General features: G+C 55.2%; 7 protein-coding genes across 7 annotated transcripts, besides 2 other annotated features; 5 read left to right on the top strand and 2 right to left on the bottom strand.

Annotated features, from left to right (window-relative positions):
• Nucleotides 1-1,135: 1,135 nt before the first annotated feature.
• Nucleotides 1,136-2,068, bottom strand: CYME_CMT054C (hypothetical protein; the record flags this gene model as incomplete). The annotated part of the gene is made up of 1 exon (XM_005539056.1): nucleotides 1,136-2,068. The coding sequence occupies one exon, from the start codon at nucleotides 2,066-2,068 to the stop codon at nucleotides 1,136-1,138; it is 933 nt and encodes a 310-aa protein (XP_005539113.1).
• A 118-nt stretch (nucleotides 2,069-2,186) lies between these two features.
• Nucleotides 2,187-5,147: a sequence feature (repetitive element).
• Nucleotides 5,116-7,107: a sequence feature (possible transcribed region).
• CYME_CMT052C (similar to 26S proteasome non-ATPase regulatory subunit 9) lies at nucleotides 5,726-6,187 on the top strand (the record flags this gene model as incomplete). The annotated part of the gene is made up of 1 exon (XM_005539055.1): nucleotides 5,726-6,187. The coding sequence occupies one exon, from the start codon at nucleotides 5,726-5,728 to the stop codon at nucleotides 6,185-6,187; it is 462 nt and encodes a 153-aa protein (XP_005539112.1).
• A 197-nt stretch (nucleotides 7,108-7,304) lies between the features above and the next one.
• On the top strand, nucleotides 7,305-8,789 carry CYME_CMT050C (unknown transporter; the record flags this gene model as incomplete). Its single annotated transcript, XM_005539054.1, has 1 exon — nucleotides 7,305-8,789. The coding sequence occupies one exon, from the start codon at nucleotides 7,305-7,307 to the stop codon at nucleotides 8,787-8,789; it is 1,485 nt and encodes a 494-aa protein (XP_005539111.1).
• A 1,830-nt stretch (nucleotides 8,790-10,619) lies between these two features.
• Nucleotides 10,620-11,906, bottom strand: CYME_CMT049C (hypothetical protein; the record flags this gene model as incomplete). Its single annotated transcript, XM_005539053.1, has 1 exon — nucleotides 10,620-11,906. The coding sequence occupies one exon, from the start codon at nucleotides 11,904-11,906 to the stop codon at nucleotides 10,620-10,622; it is 1,287 nt and encodes a 428-aa protein (XP_005539110.1).
• An 855-nt stretch (nucleotides 11,907-12,761) lies between these two features.
• CYME_CMT048C (probable de-N-glycosylation enzyme Png1p) lies at nucleotides 12,762-14,141 on the top strand (the record flags this gene model as incomplete). The annotated part of the gene is made up of 1 exon (XM_005539052.1): nucleotides 12,762-14,141. The coding sequence occupies one exon, from the start codon at nucleotides 12,762-12,764 to the stop codon at nucleotides 14,139-14,141; it is 1,380 nt and encodes a 459-aa protein (XP_005539109.1).
• Nucleotides 14,142-15,234: 1,093 nt separating this feature from the next.
• CYME_CMT047C (eukaryotic translation initiation factor eIF-2B delta subunit) lies at nucleotides 15,235-16,512 on the top strand (the record flags this gene model as incomplete). The annotated part of the gene is made up of 1 exon (XM_005539051.1): nucleotides 15,235-16,512. One exon carries the CDS (start codon nucleotides 15,235-15,237, stop codon nucleotides 16,510-16,512), a length of 1,278 nt encoding a protein of 425 aa, XP_005539108.1.
• A 3,598-nt stretch (nucleotides 16,513-20,110) lies between these two features.
• Nucleotides 20,111-23,155, top strand: CYME_CMT046C (cullin 1; the record flags this gene model as incomplete). Its single annotated transcript, XM_005539050.1, has 1 exon — nucleotides 20,111-23,155. The coding sequence occupies one exon, from the start codon at nucleotides 20,111-20,113 to the stop codon at nucleotides 23,153-23,155; it is 3,045 nt and encodes a 1,014-aa protein (XP_005539107.1).
• Nucleotides 23,156-24,512: the final 1,357 nt, after the last annotated feature.

The following is a 24,512-nucleotide window of genomic DNA, read 5'->3' as shown; positions in this document are numbered from 1 at the left end:
AGGTCCTGCGTATTGTGTTACCTGTTTAGGCGATCGTACGATTGAATCGCCCGCGAACGGATGATATCGGCATGCTCGCTCGTCTCCTCCTTACGAACAGCGGTTTACCTCTCTTTCAATGTCTACATACAAGTCTGCCATGTCTCCCGACTGAAATCTCATCGAGTGAAACGAGCATCTTTCCAACCTGAAAGCGGCGTCATCGGTTGACTGCGAAATCGACAGTGCACTTTTGAACACGAGACGGTTTGGCATCCAAGCGTGCTTTCTCCTTTATCCATCCATGTCTATTCAACGCCGTCCATGTCAACAGTGCGAATAGTTCACGTCCGGTGGCTTCACTAATCGAATTTCTCAGTGGGATTCTATACGGGAATACATTGAATACGAGACAATCGCGTGGATATCGTTTGATAACTTCTGTTTCGGGTACACGACGTTCATTGGAAGGTCTACGAGGCGCGTGATTCACACACCTGCTGAATGTGGTGTGACTGATGCGTACATGCAAGGCCGTTGTTCGCAAACTACCAGTCACATCATCAAGTATTTACGCGACCTTTCTCCAATCTACACGATAAATTCATTTAATTTATCGAATACCAGCGATAATACACCTAAAACAAACAAGTTATGCTGGTACAGGCATTGTAGAATCCCCTGTTCTGAATATCACCTGATATCCATGGAAAATGTCCTCGATAAACACGTTCTATATCCAAAAACAGCTTTGTTCCATCACGAGAGCTCACAAATGGTCAGGGAAACCCAGATCTTGACAGAAAACTCTCAAAGCGTGGTGTGAATTCATCCGTGGATTGCAGCCGATTCAAGACTTCCCTTTTACACAGACACACACACACACATTGCACATGCGTTTGCATCCTAGTACGATACACGGGAGCCCGTGTGCCATTCCGCTTCTCCCAACTGCATGTCACATGTGATTCATATGCAACTACATCGTTTGATCGAAAGCAAATGAATGGACAGAACGCTGTACGTAAACGCTGGATCAACCTCGGCGACCGATATGGCGCAAGGACTGCGTTTACGCAAACGCTTGTGAGCGGTTGGCTGCGATCTCTTCGATAGGATCCTCAGCATCCCGTTGTTGCACAGGAAAACGCTTCATCTACGCCAATGACTGTGAACTTTCAGGAGCGTTCTCAACGAAAAGATCCTCAGCGGTACGTAGATTCACAGGGAAATGCTCTAGCGTGACTGCCGCTTGGCGCCAGCGGATGTACCCTGCGAGAGGAATCGTGCCAAGCGCCACTGCAAGCAGCCACGACAAGATACAACCAATGCTTACATCAAAACGAGGATATAAAAAGCAAACAAGTCCACAAAATAACATAGGTGCCCAAAGTCCAAGGATCATGGGAAATGCGGCACTCGTTTGGAAATCACCTCCATGGCTCCACCAGAGTGCAACCATGGTGGTGAGGAAGACAGCCGGCCACACCGCTAAAATCCCAGCGAGCGCTGGCCATTGATGCGATAGCCACACCGCAGCGGTCACCACAAAGAACGCCAGCAAGGCTCGCACCGGATGCATCCACCATGGAATACCGCTGGCCCTGCTGGTGCTCTTGGGCGTGTGCCACGTCCCAGCGACACCGACTACGAGCACCAGCAATGCGCTTCCAGTGCCGAGCGCATAGAGAATGAGCATCTGCTCTCGATGACGCAGCCACGACACCAGAACCATCACTGGGATTGCTAGCAGCGCCCAGAGTGTGAGTGAGCCGCCCACCAGTAGCAGCAACTGCACAGAGCGACGCAGATGGAGGCGCTCAACCCAGTAGGGCAGATATCGCCAGAACGTCAAAAAGCCGGCGTTCACGAGCAGCCCCACCGGTGCAGACGCCATACTGGATCGAAACGACACCACATCCTTCCGCGCAAGCCACATACCAATCGACGCTGGTGTAATGGTGCCCGGTACAGTAGCCAGAACACCGCCGACCGCGCCACCGAAGCGCTCTATAAGCGCACACACGAGCATGGCAATGAGCGCTGCCCAGACCCCTGAGCCAAAAGCTTCCTCCCAGAGCGCGGTCATTCCGCACGATCCGCAAACCAAACGAAAGAAAGAAACGGTACAGTCCTGATGAAAACGACTTTGTCACCCGAGGCTTGAAGCGAAGCACGCATCAGAGGCCGGTAACTTGTTCCTCACGTACCAAACGCCGTTCGAGAGTCGAACGACGCCACCGGTGTACAGTAGTGGCGCGTGACCCGCGCCCTAGACACGAAGTCGCCAACTGAGCTGCAGACGCCTCCCAGTTTCTCTCGACCGGCCACCTGCTACTGGTTTCATAGTTTTCTCATATAGTCCCACTTTGACAGGTTGCCCCATAAAATTCTCTCGTGTCAACTCTGGAGGTCTATGCTCCAGCACCGCACATGCCCTTATATTGATAGCGGCCTCAAAGTCGCGATACAGGAATCGCATAAGTTTCTTGCCATTGGTTGTACTTACTAATGCGAATAGCCCTCGAACATTCGCTTTTCTTTCCATTTGCTCTTCTGTCAGCGGTCCGTACTTTTTTGATATCTTCAGGGCTCCGTTAACACTTTCCCATCTCGACCTTTTGAAATGTGCACCCCAGTCCATGGTGTGTATACGATGTTCGGAACTCATCTGCAGGTATCGTAGCGAAACGCCTTGCGCACTCCTTGTATGTTCTTGTAGTTGGAGCTGGTGTACACCCTTTTTTCGGAGCCCAGCGCCCTGCTCCGTACGCTAATGCGAGCCTCTGACTTTCATCCTCCTTCAAGGCGCTGAACTCATCGAAAATTTTCTTGAATGCACCTTGCTTCCGACAGTATAGATTAATACGTAGACGATCCCACCAGGGCTTTGTATACTCCTCCCACAGTGCATCCCAATGCGCAACACGAACTTCCATGAAATTCCGAAAAGCTTTACAGTCCGCTCCGCGACTCGTCACCTCGCTCATCGCTTCCAGATGCTCTTTCATTCCTGGATTCCATGTCTCGATTTTCTTCCTCACATTCATTATACTGGATTCTCAATGGTATCTCGCTGTCGAGAATCTCGACAGACGCATGTCCTTCTGGCGCAAGTTACCGTCGTGACCATATTCCGCACGCTTCGGTACTGCGATGGCTATGATATTCGTGTTCCCAGGGTCCGCGCCAACGACAAAGTCGTTATCCTGCGCTTTCTGCGTGGCAGGATCCGCCTTCTTGTTTTCATCATGCTTCACCGCGCCAACGATAAAGCCGTTATCCTCCACCTCCTGCGTCGCAGGACCCGCCTCCTTCTCATCTTCATGCTTCGTCACGGGCAATATCGAAGACGGGCCAGGACGATCGCTTTTCAACCGCCGATAGTCAACACACATGGCTACGCCATCGGTTTCGATCATCCCCGCGGATAGCTTTTGCTTGCTCACTTTGAGGCGTTTGAAATCGAAGCAGAATATCTTCGATTTCAAACGTCTCCCGGTTTTCACCGGAGAACACCTCCCTGCTGACATCGAAATCCGGACAGATCTCCTTCATGATGTCCTGAAAGACTGTGGAGTCGATCGTCACAAATGGGACTTGATCTCGCGTAACCGAACGACGTTGAAATGCCTCGCCAGAAGCGCAGCTTCCCGTTTCTCCGGCACTGCATTTGCTTCCACACCGTGCTCCATATCGGCCCTGCGTTCCAGTTCTCCGTTCAGGAATATGGAATAGCGCAGGACAGGGCGATCGTATCTTTTCTTATCTTTTTTCAACTCTGATATCTTTTCTGCTGGACTCGCCAGCCCCAGTGCTGCACGGTGCTCTTGTATAGCCGCACGGATTACAGAAGCTTCATTCGTTTTCCTGCATGATGTCTTCTCGTGAACAAGTTCGATCTCCTGTTCATTCTTACTATCGTTTTTGATGCTATCGATGATGATCCATATCGCTTTGCGAGAGATGCCCGGGTAGAGTGCAAACACGGCGCGTATCATGAAACGTTCGAGGTTCACGGTCAAATGTTTATTCAGGTTCGTGGGGTACTTTATCGCTCCGTATTCGTAAATGCACGAGTCACCCTTGTTTCGAGTACCCTCGAAGCTGTAGAAGGAGTATTTTTGGCAGAGGGCGTGCACTCGCTCATTTTCCCTTCGCATCTCCCCGGTACCGAGCATCAAGTATCGAATAAAGGTCGTGTCGAACAACTCGTCTGGGACCTCGACTGTTTCCATGTACGTCACGTCGCGATACATCTCCCTCGCCGAGTGCATCAGTCCTGACGACGCCTTGACAGTACTCTTGGAGTACGAATCGACACGTTTTCTGATAGCGCCTCGGAACTTTTCCCTGTAGGGATCCTTGATATATCCAAGAAGACCAGCTTTCACAACCATCTCGTCGTACAGTTGTCTTTCTTGCAGCACTCGACGTAGAGCCTCCTCCTTTTGCTTCTTTTTCTTCTCCTCTTCTTCTGGACTCGGCACTGTGTTTTGTTTTTTCTTTCTGGCAGCCGGCGACACTGGGCCTCCTGGATCGTCGACTTGCTTTTTCATAACTTTCCTTGTTTAGTTTTTTTTTGAAAAAGAACCCTCTTTGAACGCTCCTCTTATATACTGCGACAAAACACTAGAATACACTTGTTTGAGTTTTCAAACACAATTGAACTGAAAACTACACTTGCCCATGAAGTCAATGAAAATACAACTTTTACACGAGAGCTAGACGCTACGGATTACGATTACGTTTCCCTTCAACGGCGGCATGCGCGTCGTGTCTCACGCCTGCCTGATCTCCTAGGTGCGCGCACTGAGCGCGATGCGTGCACCGCGCGAGACGCTGCACCGATCGATGAAGGACACGTGTCCGACACCCCGCATTGGCACATGCGTGCTCTCACCGGTGCACTGCAGCCAAAACAACGTATTGTACATCGGAAACTCACGTAGAATGAACTCTTGCTATAGGTTCTGTCGCTGGTGCCGACGCTACTGCCCATCGCAGTACCGCCCTGACAGACAAGGGGATGCAGGGGCCTGGCACGATACCCCTCGACGCCTGTATCAAAAGCGTAGCCATTGTAGTATCTTACGCTTGTGCGGGCGAGGTATGCATCACCCTACTCAACAGGAATTTCGTTCGTTTTATTGATCGTAAACAAACTATGCGCCGCAGTCTTCCCGACTACGGATGCACGTTTATTCCCGTTTCTTGCAGTCCATTCTGCACAGACGCTGGAATGAGAAACTGGTTTGAATTGTGCGGTTTTCGTGCGTCCCACTGCTCGACAGTCCCGATTTCTGACCATGCCATGAGGCCGGTTGTCGCTGTTGTTGTCGTCATTCAAAAATCGTATACAGCGTCAGCACTCTGCCCAGATTCCTTTCGAGCCAAGTTCCGATGATACTTTCGTTTTATGGTCTTCGGACGCTGAGCCTCGTAAACGACCTCGTCCGTAAAGGTTCCCGGGGCAACGCCTGGAGCTACGCGCCGTCGTTCGCCTGTCTGAGACGTCGAACAAATGACCTCCGACAGCGTACAGCGCCTACTAGCGCTAGCCCTACAGTAAGAAGAATTCGTGCGTGACATTGAACACTTGGTATCCTGCTTAGAAGCCACGCCTGCCGGGGTGCGAGATCCACTCGTTCACGAGGACGGCTTCCCCCGTTCGGACTGCGATGTACACCAGATCCGCCAGTATTGGCAACGTCTCGTGCGCCTGCAAACCGACTATTATCTGATAATGAAAGAAACTGGAAGGCTGCTTCCGGAGATGCTTCCAAGCGGGCCAGCACACACGCAAACCGCACCGTCTACAGCGTCTGCGTCACGAGTCGTGGAGAGCGCACCAGCGGTGCGGACTGCCTCGAGCCGGGAACACCGCCCCGGAGACAACCAGCCAGCACAAAGCTCAGACTGGACTGAGACGAGTCTGGGTCAGTCGAACCTGAGACCGTTCGCAAAGGTGGTGCAGGTAGAGGCTGGGTCACCAGCGGCCCAGGGAGGCCTCCTACAAGGCGACCTGGTTGTACGCGTCGCCTCCTGCACTGTCTGCGAGACGCTCGCGATGACGGTGGTATTTTCGGTTGTGAAGGGTTTGCGCGCTTCAGCACCTGAATGCTCGGTTACCACGCACGACATTGTTGTCGTACCAACTCCATGGGCAGGTGCTGCTCTACTTGGTGCTCGTTTTGAGCAATACTAGGGTGTGCGTCCAGCAAAGCTTCGCGTACTCGCGAGTTTTCGGTGGCGTCGCAACGCAGCTGGTACCCCGAATGCGTAGACGCGCACTGGTGCGTCCTTCGGTGCACATGCGGACGCACGAGCGCCAACAAGGGAGCGGGATGCCAGGAACGCGACACCGGCCGCTGTGTCACAGCGTATTCCTCGGAACTGCGACATCGTCATGATGAAGACGTTTGCTGAATACTCGCGAGCGTCGACTGCTCGAAAGCGAGTGGTCGTCCATCCAGCGTATATGCACTGCGGCGACATGCGTTTGCTGTTCCCGCTGTCCTCGGGCGAGTGCACCAGCATGCGTCGAAAGAAGCGCGATCCTCTGAGCACGGGATTTGGTCTGGAGGCACCAGAAGCCAAACCATGATGATGGTTGATAGGTATCGCGTGAAAATGGATGTACATATCGTTCCGCACGCTGATCGATGTGAGCACTTTGCACATGCGGTACCGTTCCCCCTCAATGTTCTGCATTGTACCGTGCTTGCCAATCGCGACCTTTCAAGGTGAACGAGCAGCTCAGTGCAGTTTCGCCTGCGAACGGGAAGACCGCTGATGCAAGCCTACCTCAAGTCGGTGAACCATGGTCTGCGAGTCGCGCAAAGTATTGCTGGAAACGGGCTCCGGTCACTATGCAGCACGTGCAGGCCTACTCTGCGAACTTACTGCTGGGTAGCGACGCCCGAGCGCAGCGGACGCTCTTTCAGGCAGGGGCTCGGCGCTGTGAAGCGTGCGGGGCTGTCGCCCGCTGCCGACGTGCGCTTCGCCCGCAAGGGAACGGTATGCCCGACGCGAGTTACCTTTCGTAACCCGCTTTCGAAAGCTCATGCTTCATAGCAACGAACTTTGAACGTGTTGCCTTCCGGGTCTTTGAAATCCTGGGAATCTGTCGACATGTAAAGCGCCGCAGCATATCCGCCATCGCCTCCGCCACCATCCGACCAACGGCCAGTGCAGCGCTGTATGCGGCGGTCGTGGCAGCGGCAAGTTCACCGGTTACTGGAAAACGTTGCGGCGCTAGTGGACGCCTTAGCAAAGGAACTGCCAGCGTGGTTCCTGTTCACCCTAGTGTTCGAGCTCTACCAATGTTCCTGGAAGCTGAATTGACCTGGGCACTGGGCGACCTTCCGTTATGTGCAGCGGCAGGCGCTCCGCGGAGCACGCTGGCCCTCCGTCGCTGTGCGGTACCGCTGACGGTGCTCGAGGCTGGTCGTCGCTTCCGTCGACCTACACGAACAGGTTTCTGGGTGAGGAAAATTCGATCGCAGAACCAGAGCGACCCTCAGCAGGAGCAGGATAGGATACTGGTGAGTCGCAAGCAGCAGCCTAGCAGGCAACCGCACGTGAACAAGCCTGCTGCCGCCGATACCACCGGGTCTACCGGAGCGGTAACAGTGCTGCCAGGGTTGCAGGTACCAGGCAGGGCGCTCTACTATTTCATAGCGTTTTTATGGGGTTCATTTTCGCCCGCTGTGCGTGAGCTGTACACATTGAAACATCCACCGCCACCAGCTCTATTCAATACTGCCCGTCTGTTGTTGTCGAGTGCAACGTTCTGGCCAGTTTGGCGCACGCAGTGGCTAGTGCTACAACAACGCTTGCGACGGGCAAGGACGAATAGTACTCCTGTTGATGATGATTATGGTAATGCTGATGGTGCTGATATGACAGCGGCCAATGGCTATGGTGGTGAAGGAGGACGCCTGGGCGCCCAGCTGTCGCCTCGCGAGCTGGCGAGCACGCTGACGGCGCTTTTCTGGTCGGATACGTATCGATGGTTTCGAGGTGGCCTCGAACTCGGCCTCTATGTGTTTCTGGGGAATGTGGCGCAGGTGATTGGGCTGGAGTACACACCAGCCGCGCGTGCGGCCTTTCTCGTGCAACTCCAAACTGTATTTATTCCATTGTTATCAGATTTTTTCGCTAGGATTGGGTTTCTGGAACCAGGATCTTCGCAACTCAACAGCCAGACGTTGATCACTTCAGGTATGGCCTTTTTGGGCGTGTTCTTGCTTTCGCAAGATAAGACGTCCACTGTGCCGTCGAACTGGCTCGGTGATTCCCTGGAGGTTCTTGCTGCGTTCACTTTTTCCGTCTATGTATTACGATTAGACCGATACGCTCGTGCGATTACCGATACAACACCGTTGGCGGCCACTAAGATCCTTGTACAGACAGTTTGCAGTCTTGGATGGGCTGTTTTCAGTAGTCAATCTAACGGGCACGTGCATGCCGGTGCTGAACTGCCGCCACTCAGCTGGTATGACGCCTTGGTGACCGTAGGGGTCGTTGCCTGGACTGGCCTCCTCGTATCGGCGTTCTCGGCGTACGTGCAGCCGCAATGCCAAAAACGAGTATCAGCGAGCGAGACAGGAGTCATTTTGGCGACGCAGCCTCTGTTTGCCGCGGCACTATCCGTGCTTTTCCTGGGTGAGCGGCTCGGCTGGAAGGGCGCTCTAGGCGGTCTGGTCATACTGTTGTCGACGGTTGTCTCCTCGTTTCTGAATGCACCACAGCAGCCTCGCTCCAAGTTGCAAAAACATGATGCTGACTCGAAAACAAACTCGTGAATGCTTCGCGGGGGATTCAAGTCGCCTCAGCGTTTGAGCGAGCGAGCGAGCGAGCGAGCCAGACAGCGATGTCATGACAGCGTCGAAGGGAGATTGTCATGCTCTGGAGTGTTCTCGCCCGCAGATCGAAGCCTGGCAGCTAGGTGAATCGGGTGCATCACGACATTGCTGGACGTGGGTGTCAGCTTTATTAAGAGACTGCGCTCTAGACCTGAAGCTCAAGCATAACTCGCCTGCTATATGGATACGGTGCAGCACGAGCTCGAGGTGTGCGTTTACCAACCGCAGGGAGGGATGGCGCTCCTGACCTGCGTCTCAAGTCTGCCGTGCGCTCTCAGATTGAGCTGGAACACTGCATACTGGGCGCTCTGTTCCCACATGGCAAGTTTTTTCTAATTTTTATCTAGATGCATGTTCTGGACGCCCGAAGAGCAGCAATGGCGGCTTACGGGTTCAAGCATCGTTCGTAGGATTCTCGATCGTCGTTTCAGAGTGGCTCCATCGACGCGTTGCGGGTGGAGTGCGTTCCGTCACCATCATCAAGACGAATCGCGACGGCACCAGAAAAGTTTTTCGTAAACAGCCGATATCATCATCAAACGCGGGCGTACAAGGCGACGCACTCGTCCATTCGTTACGTAGAGCACTTTCGGATCTGGCATTTTTCGAGTTTCCCACGGTTCTGTTATGGCCATTCGCGCCGCTGCCTTGATGAGAATCCACAACCTCGACATCGCCCGTTGACGACTCGTTCACAGGCTCATGCTGAAATTTCACGGAGCAGTTTATCTCTCATCATAATCGATTCCGTTTGAAAGAAAAATGCTCCCTTCTTTGTCTCCACCGACGAAACAGCATTCGGAAACAGCAGCCTGATACCTCTCATGCGGTATGTATCCAGAGGCTCACGTCACATCTACATGGACGAGAAAAATTACCTGAGCTCGGACTTGAGTCATCGTAGCGATCGCTTGAAGCAGGGAATGCGTCACCGCTTGGCATGGAGCGAACGTTGACAGATCAAAGCTCCTGGGCTTGTACTCCAGGCTGGATTTTCTTTCTGGTACTTGTTTCATCATGGACAGCATCGAGTTTCACATATCCTCTGTCGAATACGTCAGTGAGGCCGGGCATGTGCAACGGACCGACTGCTCGTCGAGTCGATCGCCCAGCAGCGCAAACGAAGGAATGCACCCGGTCAAGCAATCTGTATCCGTGAATGGGCGCATACCGAGCGATGAAGCGAGTATTTACGAGCTGTTGAACGGCACTCGGGGGCTTGAAAATGCTCGCTGGACATGCGGGAACATCTGACCACGCCCGTGTGTCACCGCTGGAGCACGAGCACCGAGATTGTACACGAAACTAGAGCTGAAACTGGTTAGAGGAGCGCAGATCGTAACCATCGTCTGGGCATCAAACGTGTCGACAAGAGCTGAAATCCGCGTAGTTTGTCCTTTAATGGTGTTATCAAAATCCTTCGACTAATGACAACGGAGCTCAAGTGACATGCGAGACCGGTGTATTGCAAGCCGGAGATAAATGGGTGGAAAAGGAACCAGTCGCAGACAATGCCCGCAACGCCTGCTGTCGGTGGTGCCTGCAGGAAATGCCCCAAACTTTAGTGCATACGCCCATGTTTGTGGCCTTCTTATTTTTACGCTGACATGAGTGTAGCGCGTTCGCTGTAGTAGTTCGGGTGCGCATTTTCTCCTGCTTGTCCGGCAACGGTGGCGCTTCTCAAGTCCATACACGGGCGATTGGGCCAGACACGGGCTCGGAGCGCCCGGCGAATGCGCATCGCCATGTGTAACTGACCCGCTTCGCATACTAGGCAGCAGCAATTTTTCCGAGCAGTTCCACAGCGGCTCGTTGGACACTATTCTGATCGGGAAAGCGCGAAGCGATGTGGATGACAATATGGTTGGCGAATGCTGCTCGCTTGTTTTGTATGCAGGCCAGGGGGATGGTTTGTAAGATCGCAAGGAGATGCTCTGCCTGCGCGGCTGTTGCCGGCTTCAGCTTTTCGATCAGTTGAACCGCGGCATGGTTCCAGAAGGTGGCGTGGCCGTTCGCTCCGCCAGCACTCAGCTCCGCCAGTCGCCGCAGCAAGACAAGATGCCGCGGCAGTGAAGCGAGCGCGTGCCGCGCAAGTGTGTCGATCTCAACTCGACTAAGGACTGGTTTCGAGCCGTCTCCAAGGGTGTAGAGCATCAACCGCTCGGAACATTCAGACGTCAGCAGAGAGAGCTTTTTGCTGAGCGCCTGCGCAAGCCCCGGAACTGGGGTAGTCGCGGGATCGAGGTTCACCAGCGCGGCCGCTATCTGCGTCACTACCTGGGAATTCGTGGAATCTCGAAGTTTCTGTACGAGGTACTGTACAGCACCACACTCTAAAAGGCGCTGCGCTCGTTGTGGATCTAAGGATGCTCGCAATAGCGCCCCCATGCATGCCTGTTCATCAATTGAATCGAACGATGAAGGCGATTCATGTGAGGAGGTACTGCCGGGTGATTGTTGCTGCGCAGCTGCGTTTGGCGTTAGGGCAGAAGAGTCAGCCCGAGGCTGCCCGTTTGGCGACGCATGCTTCGAGAGCTGCGGTTGGGAAGCGAGTCTCAGCAATCGACGGATGCTGGGGACTTGGGCCTCGCCAACGGGCTCCGAGGCCGCCTGATCTCCGATAGAGGCGGTTACCTCTTTCGGCCTCAACGCAGAGTGCAACCAGCTTTCGAGCTCCGTCGGTGTCTCGACGCGCTGGGGCGCTGGCGAACCTAACCGACTCACGCCGTCCATATGGAGGCGACGGGTTTGCGCTGGCGTTGCGTCGTTCGGGTGCCCGCGCTGCCGCCGAATGCGAGCAAAAGGGCGCGCGACTGGACGCTGGAGCAGTTCCCTCTCCAGCAAATCAGTAAGCGTAGCTTCGTTGGACCGCTCTCTCTTCTGACCGACGCCCGCTGTGCTCGCCCCGAGCGACGGCGGATAGCCACACTGCCGAAACAAGAGTTGCTGGTCGCTGCAGCGGCGCGGGAACTGCACGCCCTCACTATTTCTCAGCAAGCTCTGTTGACTATTACTTCGTGTTGCGTATGTCTCCGCTGTGCGTAGTTGGACTGACATAGGTTCCTCTCTGCGTTGTCGTAAAAGCGGATCCTCAACCCCAAGACGAGCTTGAACGAGCACGGAGGATTTGGATGCGTGCGCGCGCTGCGATGCGATGCGTGCGCGCGCACGCATGCGCGCTGCCTCCCGGCATGCGTGCAGGCTTTCAAAAACGTGCGATGGAGACGCTTCGCCTCCAGCATCCAGCACTACGATCCGTACTGACAGCCGACGCGGAGCGTTCACGCGCCAACACGTACTGGAGACGCATCGCCCACGGAATAGGAAACTCGGAATACGTGTCGAATGCATATCCTTTGCGTCGTGTGCGAGAGAAAGTATCGATCATGTGCGTCTGCTTGGCGCAAGCTGTGTGCTTGTTCGCCATGACGGCGGGATGCGGTTGCAGAGTTCCGCTGCAAACTGGGCGCCTGGGTTGCACCACTTGGAACTCCTGCAGTAACGCCCCCGCGCTTACAGTTCCGTTTCCGCAACCTTTTTCATAGCCAGCAGATATTTCTGGGCGCTGCTAGATGTGCAAGCGTCTCTAGCGGAATGCGGGAAAGACGCCAGCAAGTCCCTGCATTTTCGATCCATATTGCGTCCGGTGCTGGGACTGCACTTCGGCACCCGCCCGGGGATCGCAGGACCCTTGTATGCTTCCTTTCTGAAGGCAATCACGCGCACCACCGGATATGTTCCGTTCGAATGCCTCCAGCACGAACGCGTCCGTTGACCGTGTGCGTCTCAACGGTGCGCGCAGCAACGTTTGCGCGACGGGCTTCAATTCTACGCCAGTTCCATGCACGCTTCCTTTCCGTTTCAAGCGTGGAACAGAAACAACTGCTCGAGGGTGTAAACCGGTGGTCCGAAATGGCGCACGATGACGACGGAACGTTGGGTGTATGGTGCAAGACGATGTGCTATACTTTCTCACGGGCAGAGATCGGTGAAACGACTTCCCTGGCGTGCTGGCGAACCGAGCTCCAACGTTTATCAGGGATCGAGCCCAGTGCGCAGCACCTGTGCTGGATTTTCTGGTGCGATGCTCTGGATATGCCTTTGAAAGTCGGCACAGAAGTGCGTGCAGACGGCGGTCATAGCGTCGAAGAGCTGCTCCCAGTCCTAGGCGCGCTGGCAGAGTCGCACGCTGAACTAGCGCGTCGCACCCGAGGACCTTTTCGCTCCTGCCTGTTGCTGCTTAAACGCGGAGAATCAGCGACAAAGTGTCTCACATTCCTGTTCCGCATACTGCAACACTGGGTGCAAGCCAGCCGCCTTGACGCTCAGAAAGTCGAAGCTGCCCGAGCTAGCGGCGTTGTACCAGTGCAGCGCTTTGAACAGTCGGCAGAAAGCCATTTTTCTCAATTAGCACGCTCCCAAACTGAACCCGGTATTGGGGTCGATAACCAGCCGGCAGCAGGGGATGCTCTTCCGTTGGCGGACATCTGCTTTACTGCGGCTGTTGTACGAGAGGCACTGCACTGGTTCAAGCGAGAACACTTCCAGTGGGTGGACAGCCCGCCCTGTGAGCACTGTGGAATACGCACACTTCGCTTGAAAGGCGTAGACCTGCCGGCCGCCAGTGAAGCTTTGCATGCAGCTGAGCGCGTAGAGGTCTACGAGTGTCCCACGGACGAGCGAGGTTGCGGGGCGCTCGTACGCTTTCCCCGGTACAATGACGCGCTGTTTTTACTTACCGAAAGCCGACGCGGCCGATGCGGAGAATGGGCCCAGGCGTTTGCGTTAGCCCTCTGTGCGTGCTCGGTGCCTCGTGTTCGACTCGTCTTCGACTTTGAAGATCATATTTGGACAGAGTTTTGGAGCGAATCGAGGGAGACCTGGATCCATGCAGACCCCTGCGAGGAAGCCCTTGACCAGCCTCATCTTTACAGTTGTGGTTGGGGTAAAGCGCTCAGTTGGGTCATTGCGATCGAGGTAGGCCTACGGACGTGTCATCTGGAAGACCGCAGTCGCGTCTACGTGCCACGCGCACACTGGCCCGCCATGGAAGAACGCCAGGCGCGCACTGCTGGCGACATCGATGCCGCGTCGGGACTCTTGCGGATGCTCGCTACGCTCTCGGGTGGTAAGCAATACTATAGTGAGACAGCGTTAGCTGCTGAGGAGCACGCCTCTGAATCGGAGGGATCCACGCTAGAGCCAGGACAGCATCTGCAACCTCGACAGTCGGGAGCTCCAGCGTGGATCGCATCGCGAGGTGAAAACGGGCCAGCTATCGCGAAGCGATAAGACCAAGTCAGGTGACTGCAGGGCGACCTCGCGAGAAAACTGAACTCCGAGCAAAGCACGGCTGGTGCGGTACATCCATGCTGCGTCGGAGGCGAATTGGAGGAGATGCCTGTGGGCAATAGAGCTGACGAAGAGGCTCTCCTCGGGAGCCATGGTGCCGCAATCTGTGACGAAGCGCTTTCTCTGGTGCCGAGCATCCTCGAGAACGTATCCGGCTCCCGGGAACGCTGCTGCAACGCATCGCGATATTCACAAACGAATACCATAGACTGATCCGGTTATTAGTCGGCGGGCGAAGATGCTATTGTCCCCACGCTTCTCGAATTCAATTCTCCATTCTGTAGACGAGGCGTAAAAGCAGTCATAAACAAAATTATCGGACGTATGTTCCTCGGGGCATTTGGCGGAGCACCCACTGGCGGCACGCGGAACGAACGCCTTGAGCTCGTGCGCTTAGCCAGGGTCAAGCGCTCTCGTTTCCGCAAGCGCTCGTGCTTTTGAACGTCAACCTCTTCTGTTGGGGAGAACGTATAATTGCTTTGGCCATATGTTTCGCGGAGAGTCTCAAAGTTGGTGCGCAGCTTCACCTCGTGATCTGCTGCAGTGCCTGGACTTGGGTGCTTTCTCGTCCCGTCCAGCTTCCAGGGCATCTATTTTCTCTCCGGCAGACAGGTCCGCAGCACCCACGCCCAATATTCGTGCTCTAGTTCTTGTCCAGGCACACCAGTAGGCCCAGCGAGGCTACCCCAGCACACTCCGCACTCGAAGCCAAGTCCGCCGCCCCAGGCGTCGTCTCGTGGGGGTGTCGTTGGTGCGTTCCCCCGGAAAGCCTCGCTTAGAGTCCCGAATCAAAACGGGCCTCAGAAAGTCATTTCTCGTGTGGTAATACCTTGAAGTGACAGCAAAGCCGTCCAAGAGCAGCCTTGTCACGAAAAAAGACCTGAACTTCAAGCGAAGGTACTGTGGGTGCCACCAATCCGCGAAGCTGTCGACGCGACTCAGCCACCGATGGTTGAGGCGGCTTTGTGAGCGAAGCCGCGGCTTGCGAACCGTCGCGCTTGCACGCCTAGTTGGAAGCGAACAGATCCTTGTCATGACTTCGCGTGGAGCACGAACGAAGCAGCGACTACAGTACGACGATCCCGACGCAGTCGCAAAGGCCGAGAAGCGAGCTGTGTTGAAGCGCGCACCAGCTCAGCGTCTGGTGCCGCTCTTTGCACACTTGCCGCAGTTGGAGCCGCTACGGCCCGACGCCACACAAGTCAGCTTTGTGGAAACTAGCGGCTTGCATCCGAGGGTGGTGAGACTCGGCCAGCAGCTCGCGCACGGTGTGGTACAGGGCGGCTCTGCGAGAGTCGTTGCGCTGCTGTTGGCACTACGCGAAATGATCGCGGACTTTGAACCGACGAACTCGTCAAGTACACTACCACCAGCGACGGACGCAGCAGCTTCTATGCCAGTGAAAGTGTCGGATTCTGGAACAGAGAGTATCACCGAGACCAGGCGAGAGCTCGAGCGTGCGCTTAATCGCCATATTCAGTTTCTCGTGGACTCGCGACCGCTTTCAATCGCCATGGGCAACGCTGTGCGCTTTGTGAAGAGTCGTTTGGGTATACAAGCACTAGCGCAGAGCTTCCTTGAGCTCCAGCAGCAAATCATAAACGACATCGACGCCTTCATTGAAGAACGGGTGGTGCTCGCGCTGGAGACGATCTTCGACGCAGGGGCGGATCGTATTCGCGACGGAGATGTCGTAATGACCTATGATGCCTCCTTCTTGGTCGAGAGTATCTTGCTGCGAGCTGTGCAGAAACACAAACGTCGCTTTCGGGTGATTGTTCTTGATGCTCGACCGCGTCATCGCGGTTGCGCGCTCGTGCATCGTCTGCTCCAGGGTGGCGTTGCCCAGTGTACGTACGGTTTGCTTCAGGGCGCACCGATGCTGGTTCAGGAGGCAAACCTCTTGTTGCTCGGCGCGGAAGCTTGTTTCAGCAACGGTGCGGTGCTGGCTGCAGCAGGGACGGCCAGTGTTGCCTCCCTTGCGAAGCAGGAGCGTATTCCCGTAGCAGTTGCTTGTGAATCGCTCAAGTTTAGCGAACGAGTCTTGATCGATTCAATTTGCTTGAATGAGCTGGGAAATCCGGATGAATTGACATGGGGCACCTGGATGCGGCCCAATGCTTCCCAGGTAGGTCAGAATGGTGGCATCCAACCACCGCTGGGTGAAGACTGGCGCGAACGCTATCCAAATCTGAAACTTTTGCACCTGTACTATGATGTGACACCAGCGGAAGCTGTAGACGCACTCATCACGGAGTTTGGCCTCATACCGCCGCATGGTGTTGCCGCTGTTACCCTTGATATGGGGTAGGAAAGCGATTAACTGCACGAGACAAGTTGCTATGGCAAGTTGTTTGCGAAAAGCACACGTCTCGTGATGTGCCGACCACGGCGGTTGTCCGATTCCCAGGCAAGGTGTGGTTCTGATGATCTTCGCAGTGGAGTAGGCGTGCCTTGTGGCTTCGGCCGAGCTCGAGACGGGTACGCTTCACATCCAGCGAGTTCTCTGATTGGTAACTGGGCAGAGGAATGCTTTCCTTCGGTGTCATTGGTCAAGTGTGTTATTTGAATTCCGCAGCTGGTGCCGCGGACACGCAGGGAGATGCCAGACCCCTAGGCTTCGATTAGACGCTGCCGCGTACGGTTCGGATCCGGGTAATGCTCTCCATCCCAGAGAAGCTTTTTGCAATTTCTGGAGACATGCGTACGTGCCTCGGGCTGAAGCGCTTTGGCGGTGCCCTCTTATATCCCGGTTTGAGCGAATCTGATGCATACTCGGAAAAAGCCGCAGAAAACTGCACTGCTTCAATGGATGCCAACAACAACGACAACGACAACCATGGTGTGCAGACGACGGCGTTCCGTTTTCACCGGCACCATCAGGTCGCTGACACCGAACGATGACATTGTTAGTCAGGGCATCGAACCGCTACGTGGATTCGCGGCATGGCGTTGCAATTTTCAGAATGCGTAGCTCAGAGGTCGCGCTACTGAGCCGAGGCGGCGTAATGAATGCTCTTCCAAGCGAAACGCCCTCGGGGCTTGTCGCTTCCTCGATTACTGCGAGAAGGTATGCTCGATGTGAATCAAGGACGCGTTCCGACACTTGGTCCAGAGAGAGTGTGCTTGATCCGGCCCAGGATCCTCGATGTACCTCAGTGCAGGGGATACAGAAAACTCCCGAGCACTCAGAGCGGGTGGTGATTCCGCCGAATCTCATCCTGAGCGGTACTTGTACCCTAGGTTCGAACAACAGTACATGCATGTCATTCAATTACAGAGTGGAATCACTGCACGCGTCGCCGGTTTCTAGAGGACGCTTTGTACACTAAAGCCGTCGAGCTCGCCCTGGAGCCCGATTCACGTCGAACTTGATGGATTTGAGGCGCTTGACGCGTGCTACTCGACTGGTGAATTTGAACTCCAAGGATCTACACCCGCATCAGTTGAAAATCCTTGCGAACCAAAGAAAGCAATCATCTTCGCAGAGTTGCCTCTCTGCACAGGGTAGCGTTGCGCTCGAGATGTCTTCGTCAGCGCGTTAGCCTGCCGTATCTTGATGCGGCCGGAGTCGCACGATTCAACGCATATCGGATGTATCCTCTATTCCTTTAGGTATCCGGAACTGGGTATACCCACTGAGGATAAATTTCGCGAGCGACCAGTTCAGAAAAAGTGTCCCTGTTGTTACAAAGAATCAATTTGGCCCTAAGGATTGGAGGAAGCACTCGTCGCGGATGCCTCAGTTCACGTTCGTTTACGCTTACGAGCCAGCGTTGTGCGTGTTCGTTCACCACCATGTCCAAACGGGTAGTCCACTTGTGATCTGGCGATGATCTCCAACGAGCAACATTGACATCGCACTCGGCTGGGTCGAGCTCCAGTGTCGAGCGCAGTTCGAGACGCTCGTGCCTACCCAGCATTATTACATCGTATAAGGCCGTTGGGACGAACGAGGGATCCCCGGTTCCGCAATTGTTATCAGCTTGTAACTGTGGAGCCATCATTCCTCATCGGATCCTCCAAGTGCTTACCCTGCATGCACGTTCCCGGACGCCACTGTGAACATCTGGACGTAAAGCAGTGTTTTTTCGTGCGGGGTAGGGGTTGTGCATCTCATTGGATGCTGTCGGCTTCGTAAATATTGCCAATTACCAGGGATAAAGACCACAGTTTCTTTAGAAATGCCCGATTCAACTTTCACTGTGGAGGACACGATCAATCCCTCTGATGATCATAAGATTGTCGAGCGTCCATTCGGCAAGTGCTGCTGGTGCTGCTGCCGCAGGGACATGGAACCGCCTCGCCAAGACTTTGCGGGTGTCGACTCAGTGAGACAGTGCCAAAGCAAGCTTTTAAAAGTTCCCTCCATCTGAACTGTACATGCATCATTACGGCGCGCGTATCCCTGCAATATGCGATATCAGACGCAAGCGAACAGCAGCCACTACTTTCACATGGATGCAGTACCAAAACCGCATGTGCCGAGGATTCGAGGCCGGCGTTCGCATCAGGCGAGTCGCCCCAGGTACGAAATCCCTGAGGTACATGCTCTTTCTTCACGACTCGAGGCGGCGCTTCATGCATCCCGCGCGATCGATTCCAATTGGGAACACAGCTGTGAACTGCGCAAGCGGGCCGCTCATCTCGTTGATGCACTCAATTACATCGACACAAGACCTGGATCCCGGCGTCGTGGGAGCGCGTTATTGCCGCTTTTGCGCACACCTCGGGAGCATGCATCTTGCCCAACTTTTTGTATTTGACAGAAGCTTGACATTCACCACGCATCCGCGCGATTGCATGGCCCATATCGACATGCAGGATAGCGTCCATCATTCCGCACCATACCTGCAGGCTCCACGAGCCGCTACCCATCGGTCCCCTCAGAGATACCGCTCATATCGCATGTTCCAGCGAGCGTCGAGCGCCTGCCTTGAACGCCTCAAACCCCAGTGCAGAGCGCTCGATTCATGCGCAAGCGCCCATGGCATGCCAGAGTCCGCAGAGCGATGCATCCAACCGGACGCTGCTCGTGTGGGTGCGCGCGGCTGCCGGCGCCACGCACACGCATCGACGCCTCCGTGCTGTACTTCCGCACCGGCGCTATACGCGCTATCACGAACGCTCAAGGCAGGCATTCGATGCACGATAGGACCTGGACAATAGCCAGGATCTCCGCAGTCGACCAGCGATCGTGGAACCTGCAGCTAGCGTGAATCATGATGGACACTTTCCCCTATCGATGAGCGCAATCGAGGATCTCTGTTCTGTGCGCCATAGTTATGTCCAAACAACTACAGCAACAACAACATCGAAGATGCGCTCGCCAGGCGCTGCACGAAAGCACACTACCACGGATGCCGCGCCTGTGCCTCCGTCTGGGTCAATGTCCATTTTTGTTTCAGATCTAAGATGGACACTGCGTTGCGCGCGCGCATGCTGCGCTTCGCGAGCGCTCGCGGCGTGTGATGATCCGTGCGCGCCTCACACATGCAGTTCGATCGGTAGGCGCATCCGGCGCTGTCGCGTCGCTAGCGCGGCACGCGCGAAACTAGAAACGTCGTACACGCGCTGGAAGTGTTCGTACGGATACCATGGACTCTACGTACAGTCGTCGGGCACGAGCTGGGCGTCAGGTTTTGGGATCTCGTGACGTTTCCTCAGGGCAGCGAGGTAGCAGGGGACCTGTTGGAGGTGATGACGACGACGTCGACTTTGAAACGACAGGGTCCGTTTCAACCGTTGCGTCGGCTGCGGTGCCTGCTGAGGAGGCTACGAACGAGCTGCTCGCGGTGCTCGATAGTTATGCGTTCAGTGAGCCCCTACGCTTCCAGTTTCGGCGAGACTGGAGTGCCCTTGTACAGAAGGGCTTTGAGCCGTTGGAGCGGGCGCTTGTAGAGCGTGTCATGGCGGCGCTTACAACGCCGCCGGCATCCCGGCACGCGGTGAGTACGGCGCCGTTTCACGAGACGCGCGAAGCAGAGCTGGTTGGGGAAGAGTCTGCACCGCCTGGTTCGCCGGTTTCCTCTGGCGGTGGAGACCTTGCCGACGACTTCGAGCCTTCACGGTCGCTTGCAGAAACTCGACAGTCCGCGTTAACGCGGCCGACGATACACACGGTTCACGTGCCGGCGCCGCGGGGCATCCTCAGTGCCTCGGTTTGGATGGAGCTGTACCGAACCGTGCTCCTCCTGTGCACAAAACCAGGGCCTTGTGCAGTGAAACGGGCGCTCTACGAGCAAGTCGAGCGTGAGATGGGGGCGTTCTGTACGAGTAAGATTCTTCCAGACATGGAAAGGCGAATACCGACTCGCGAAGGTGCCAACCGAGCAATGTCGGCGATGTTGTCTTACGCACCGAGCGGCTGCTCGCCAATGCGTGAACTGGAAGAGGCACGCAGCGGGCGTTCAGCATTGCGAGCTGGCAGAGCTCGCACCAGTATGGATACTCAGAGCTCACACTTCAGTCATTCGAAAAGCACCGTGGGTGACTCGGACCGTGACCAGTTTCCGGTGAGTCACCAGTCCATGGAAGAGGGGAGTCTACAAGGAATCGAGCTCATGGATATGGCTTCCGACGACGTGTCTGATACCTCCGAGGAAAACAACGGTGCGGGCGCGAGCATCACATCCATTGAAGAACTGCTGCATGCGTTCTGTGCATGGTGGATGGCATACCAGCATCTTGTGCAGTTTGTGTGCAAGATATTCAGTTATCTAGACCGTTGCTATACGGACAAGGAGAACGGACCACCTCCTCTGGAACACTTGGGTCGAATTTTGTTCCGCACCAAGGTTTTGGACAAGATGCGCGACGTACTCCGAACCGCGATCCTGACACTTATTGCCCGAGACCGCAGTGGAGAAGTCGTGGATCGGGCGCTCATCCACTCGGCTGTGGTTGTCTTCACGGCAACGGACTGGGTCTCCTATTATACGGACGAAATAGAAACCCCTTATCTGGCAGCGTTTCAGACCCATTACGCGGAGGCGTCAGAACGCTGGCTGCGAGATTGCTCCTTCCCCGAGTACATGCGAGAGGCAGAAGCAGCCTTGCGCCAAGAAATCGCTATCGCGCAGGCAGTGCTGCACCCGTCATCAATGGATCGCGTCAAGGATGCCATCGAGAACGTGATTTTGCTAGCACACGAGGAGAAGCTGCTTGCTGCGGAGACCTCTGGATTTGTCGCACTCTTATCTCAACGGCAGTTTGATGACCTCAAAAGGGTGTACTGGCTCTACAGTGGCAAGTGGATACATGAGCTTTGCGGGCAACCGATGGACGGCAACGGCGGGCTTGCTCGATCAAACGCGAGTGGTCGCCTCGTTCCTGAGTCCCAGGCGCACCAAGAGCGTGCGCTGCGACCCATCGCGCAACAGTTTGCGCGCTGCGCCGAAGCCGAAGGCGCGGCCTTGTTTGCGCATTATGACGCAATCACCACTGAAATGAATCCAAACGGCGATAGTGTTGGCTATGAAGACTCGGACCGCTCGGTCGCACGAAAGCGACACGCAGACGGTAGCGAGAAGCAGGAAACAGGGCCCATGTCAAGCGCGCTCTCTTGTGTCCTGTCACCAAAGTTTGATGCACCTTATGCTAGCTGCGGCCCTGAGGCAGAGATCTCACCAACGGAACAGGCCGGTATGTGGCTGGTCCGCGAGCTTGTTAACCTGCATGAAACATATCAACTTGTTCTGCGAACGTGCTTTGAAAATCACGAGGTTTTCTCCCAGCACTTTCGAATGGCGTTTGAGTCTATTTTGAATAATCCACGGGATATGAGCATGATACCAAAGCTGCTTGCATCCTACGTGGACCGAGTTCTCCAGCGCATCTACATGATCGAACCACCAGGAGCGGACTTGAGTGGACACCTCCGAGTTATCGTACAACTGCTGGAGTACGTTTACGATAAGGATGTATTTGCCGATTTGTATCAATTCCTCTTGTGCAGACGGTTGATCTTCGATCTGAGCATTGCGCGCGACTTGGAGATCACCTTCGTCGAGGAGCTCAAGGCGGTCATTGGACCCCTGTTCACGGCACGCGTTGAAGGAATGCTGCGTGATATGCGCACATCGCTGAGGTTCCAGGAGCGCTTCAACCAATGGAACGCTATCCTAGACAATAGGGAACGGCAGCGTTCAACCGGTGCGGTCACCTTGGAGCACGCGACCCCGTCGCATACGCCCGTCTTCCAAGCGATTCTTACGACCACGAGCATCTGGCCGTCCTTTCCCAGCGACGATGATCTCCGTTTGCCGCCGGCGCTGGCATCCTGCCTCACAGAATACGAATGTTTCTACGCACATCAGACGCAGTATCGCCAATTACGTTGGATTCACGTACTCAGCAAAGGGCTCGTGGAGTGCACACGAGCTGCGTTCCCGTATATGACGCGGTATGACCAGGTGGAACTTGAACTGAATACGTACCAGTTATGCATGTTGCTACTATTTGAGGATCGCAATGAGATGACCTTCGAGCAGATCTGTGACGCGCTGAATATCCAAGCCCCGGAAATTCTGGACTTGTTTAAGCGTTGCGTACTCTCACTCTGCAACAAGAAGCATTGCCTATTCATCAAGTCGCCGGCGGGCGCGGAGCTACGCCCCACCGATACGCTCCAGTTGAACCGGTATTTCGACCCGCAGCAACGGCGTCTTTCGTTTGCCTATCTTGCGGACGGGTTCAAGCGAGAGGAGTGCCAGGCAACACGCCAGAACGGGCACGATGATCAGGTACCGCTGCTCGAGGCTACCATTGTGCGCATCATGAAGATGCATCGCCAGTTTGCGCACCAGAAGCTTGTGGCGGGCGTCCAGAATGCGCTGAGTACCCGCTTTACCCCGGATGTCCATTCTATCAAGGAACGGATTGAAAGCTTGATTGCACGCGAGTATCTGGAGCGCGACCCCCAGGACCCAAGCTTGTATCACTACCTGGCCTGAAGCGAAGCGCCCGTACCGGGATGCGGTCTCTTGTAGCCAGCGCCTGCTTGAAAATAGCACGTCTAGAGTTCGCTGCTCGCTGGCGTGCGGATGCGGACCCTGGCGTCTTCGCAACGTCAGCGGCAATGGCCCGCGTTTCCAAGGGTGCCACGGAGCATCCTGGGTACTGCTGGAGTTGTTCAGCTCATGAACGTCGCGACATCGTCTCCGTACTGGTCTGGAGAAAGAAACGATGTGCTTCAGCGAGTCTCGGTTCACCATCTTTCTTCGAAACTTTGGCCGTAAACAATGAACGGTTTCACATAGGCAAGGCGGCCGCGTGCTACGTGTTCTCGCACAGATGCCATGGACAAGTTGTGGTGGCTGCACTGGTGGCAGGGTGCGCAGGCAACCAGCACCGAGCGCACCGCAATCCTCCGCGCTACTACAGCATGTGCACATGCAACCGCGGCCGCCACGAGTTCCCTGGACCTGTTCTTTGGGGCATTCATTAGCCGCTGGAAGATGCTCTAGTTGCAAGTTTAGCGCGTCATGCGCGTTGTGTGCCTGCCGCAGGTCTGGGCATCCTTGCGGTACTGACTGCATAAGCGGCACAGCGTCGTCGCCTGCCATACGGTGCGTTGTAATATGCGAAGCGGGAAACACGTGGCAGCAAGATAGCGACGTGTTGTTGTTCAAGCGAATTTCGATGATCGAATGGTGGTAAGTTAAGCAAACGAATGAATATCCGGAACGTAGCAGCAAGATAGCGACGTGTTGTTGATATACCCGCATGTCGTTACTCCCATTTTGCGAGGCAAAGCAGACGAGGATCGCGTGCTGGTTTGCACCGTCAATTTCTCTCGTTAAACAAAAGGTTTCCGTGGACCACGGGTCCCGGCTTGCGTAATGAATACCTGCATCCGGGAAAGCGCCCTGCATGCTGCACTCCACCTTCACGTTCCATGACCAATACTGCCCCGCGAATCTACTGGTCGTTTCATGCGTTCCACTGTGCACCGAGCACCTGCCGCACTGCATCCACAATACCACCTACACTGTTCATGCCGATGTAACTCGAAGACAGAGCGTCTTTCGCGCGCTCCAGGGGACGCTGCGCAGCACCGGCAGCGTCGCTGGTCAGCGCCGAGCTTGCGCACGCATGACTGTAATATACATTCATGTCTCATGAGTTTCAGTTTCTCCATTGCGATCCATAGGTCGGAAACAGCACACAGACAGCGCTGGGGCACCAGCATCATCGATGGGCGGATCGCGCGCAGGCCGCTCACCGCGCGCCCTACGCTGCCCCAGATGCGGAGGATGCCGCAGCCGTACCCCGTGATCATCATCATCATTATCATCGTTATCATCATCA

The sequence above is a fragment of the Cyanidioschyzon merolae genome, chromosome 20 (genome assembly GCF_000091205.1).
Source record: "Cyanidioschyzon merolae strain 10D DNA, chromosome 20, complete genome".
Taxonomy (NCBI): Eukaryota; Rhodophyta; class Bangiophyceae; order Cyanidiales; family Cyanidiaceae; genus Cyanidioschyzon; species Cyanidioschyzon merolae.
This window is presented reverse-complemented; position numbering and strand designations above follow the sequence as displayed.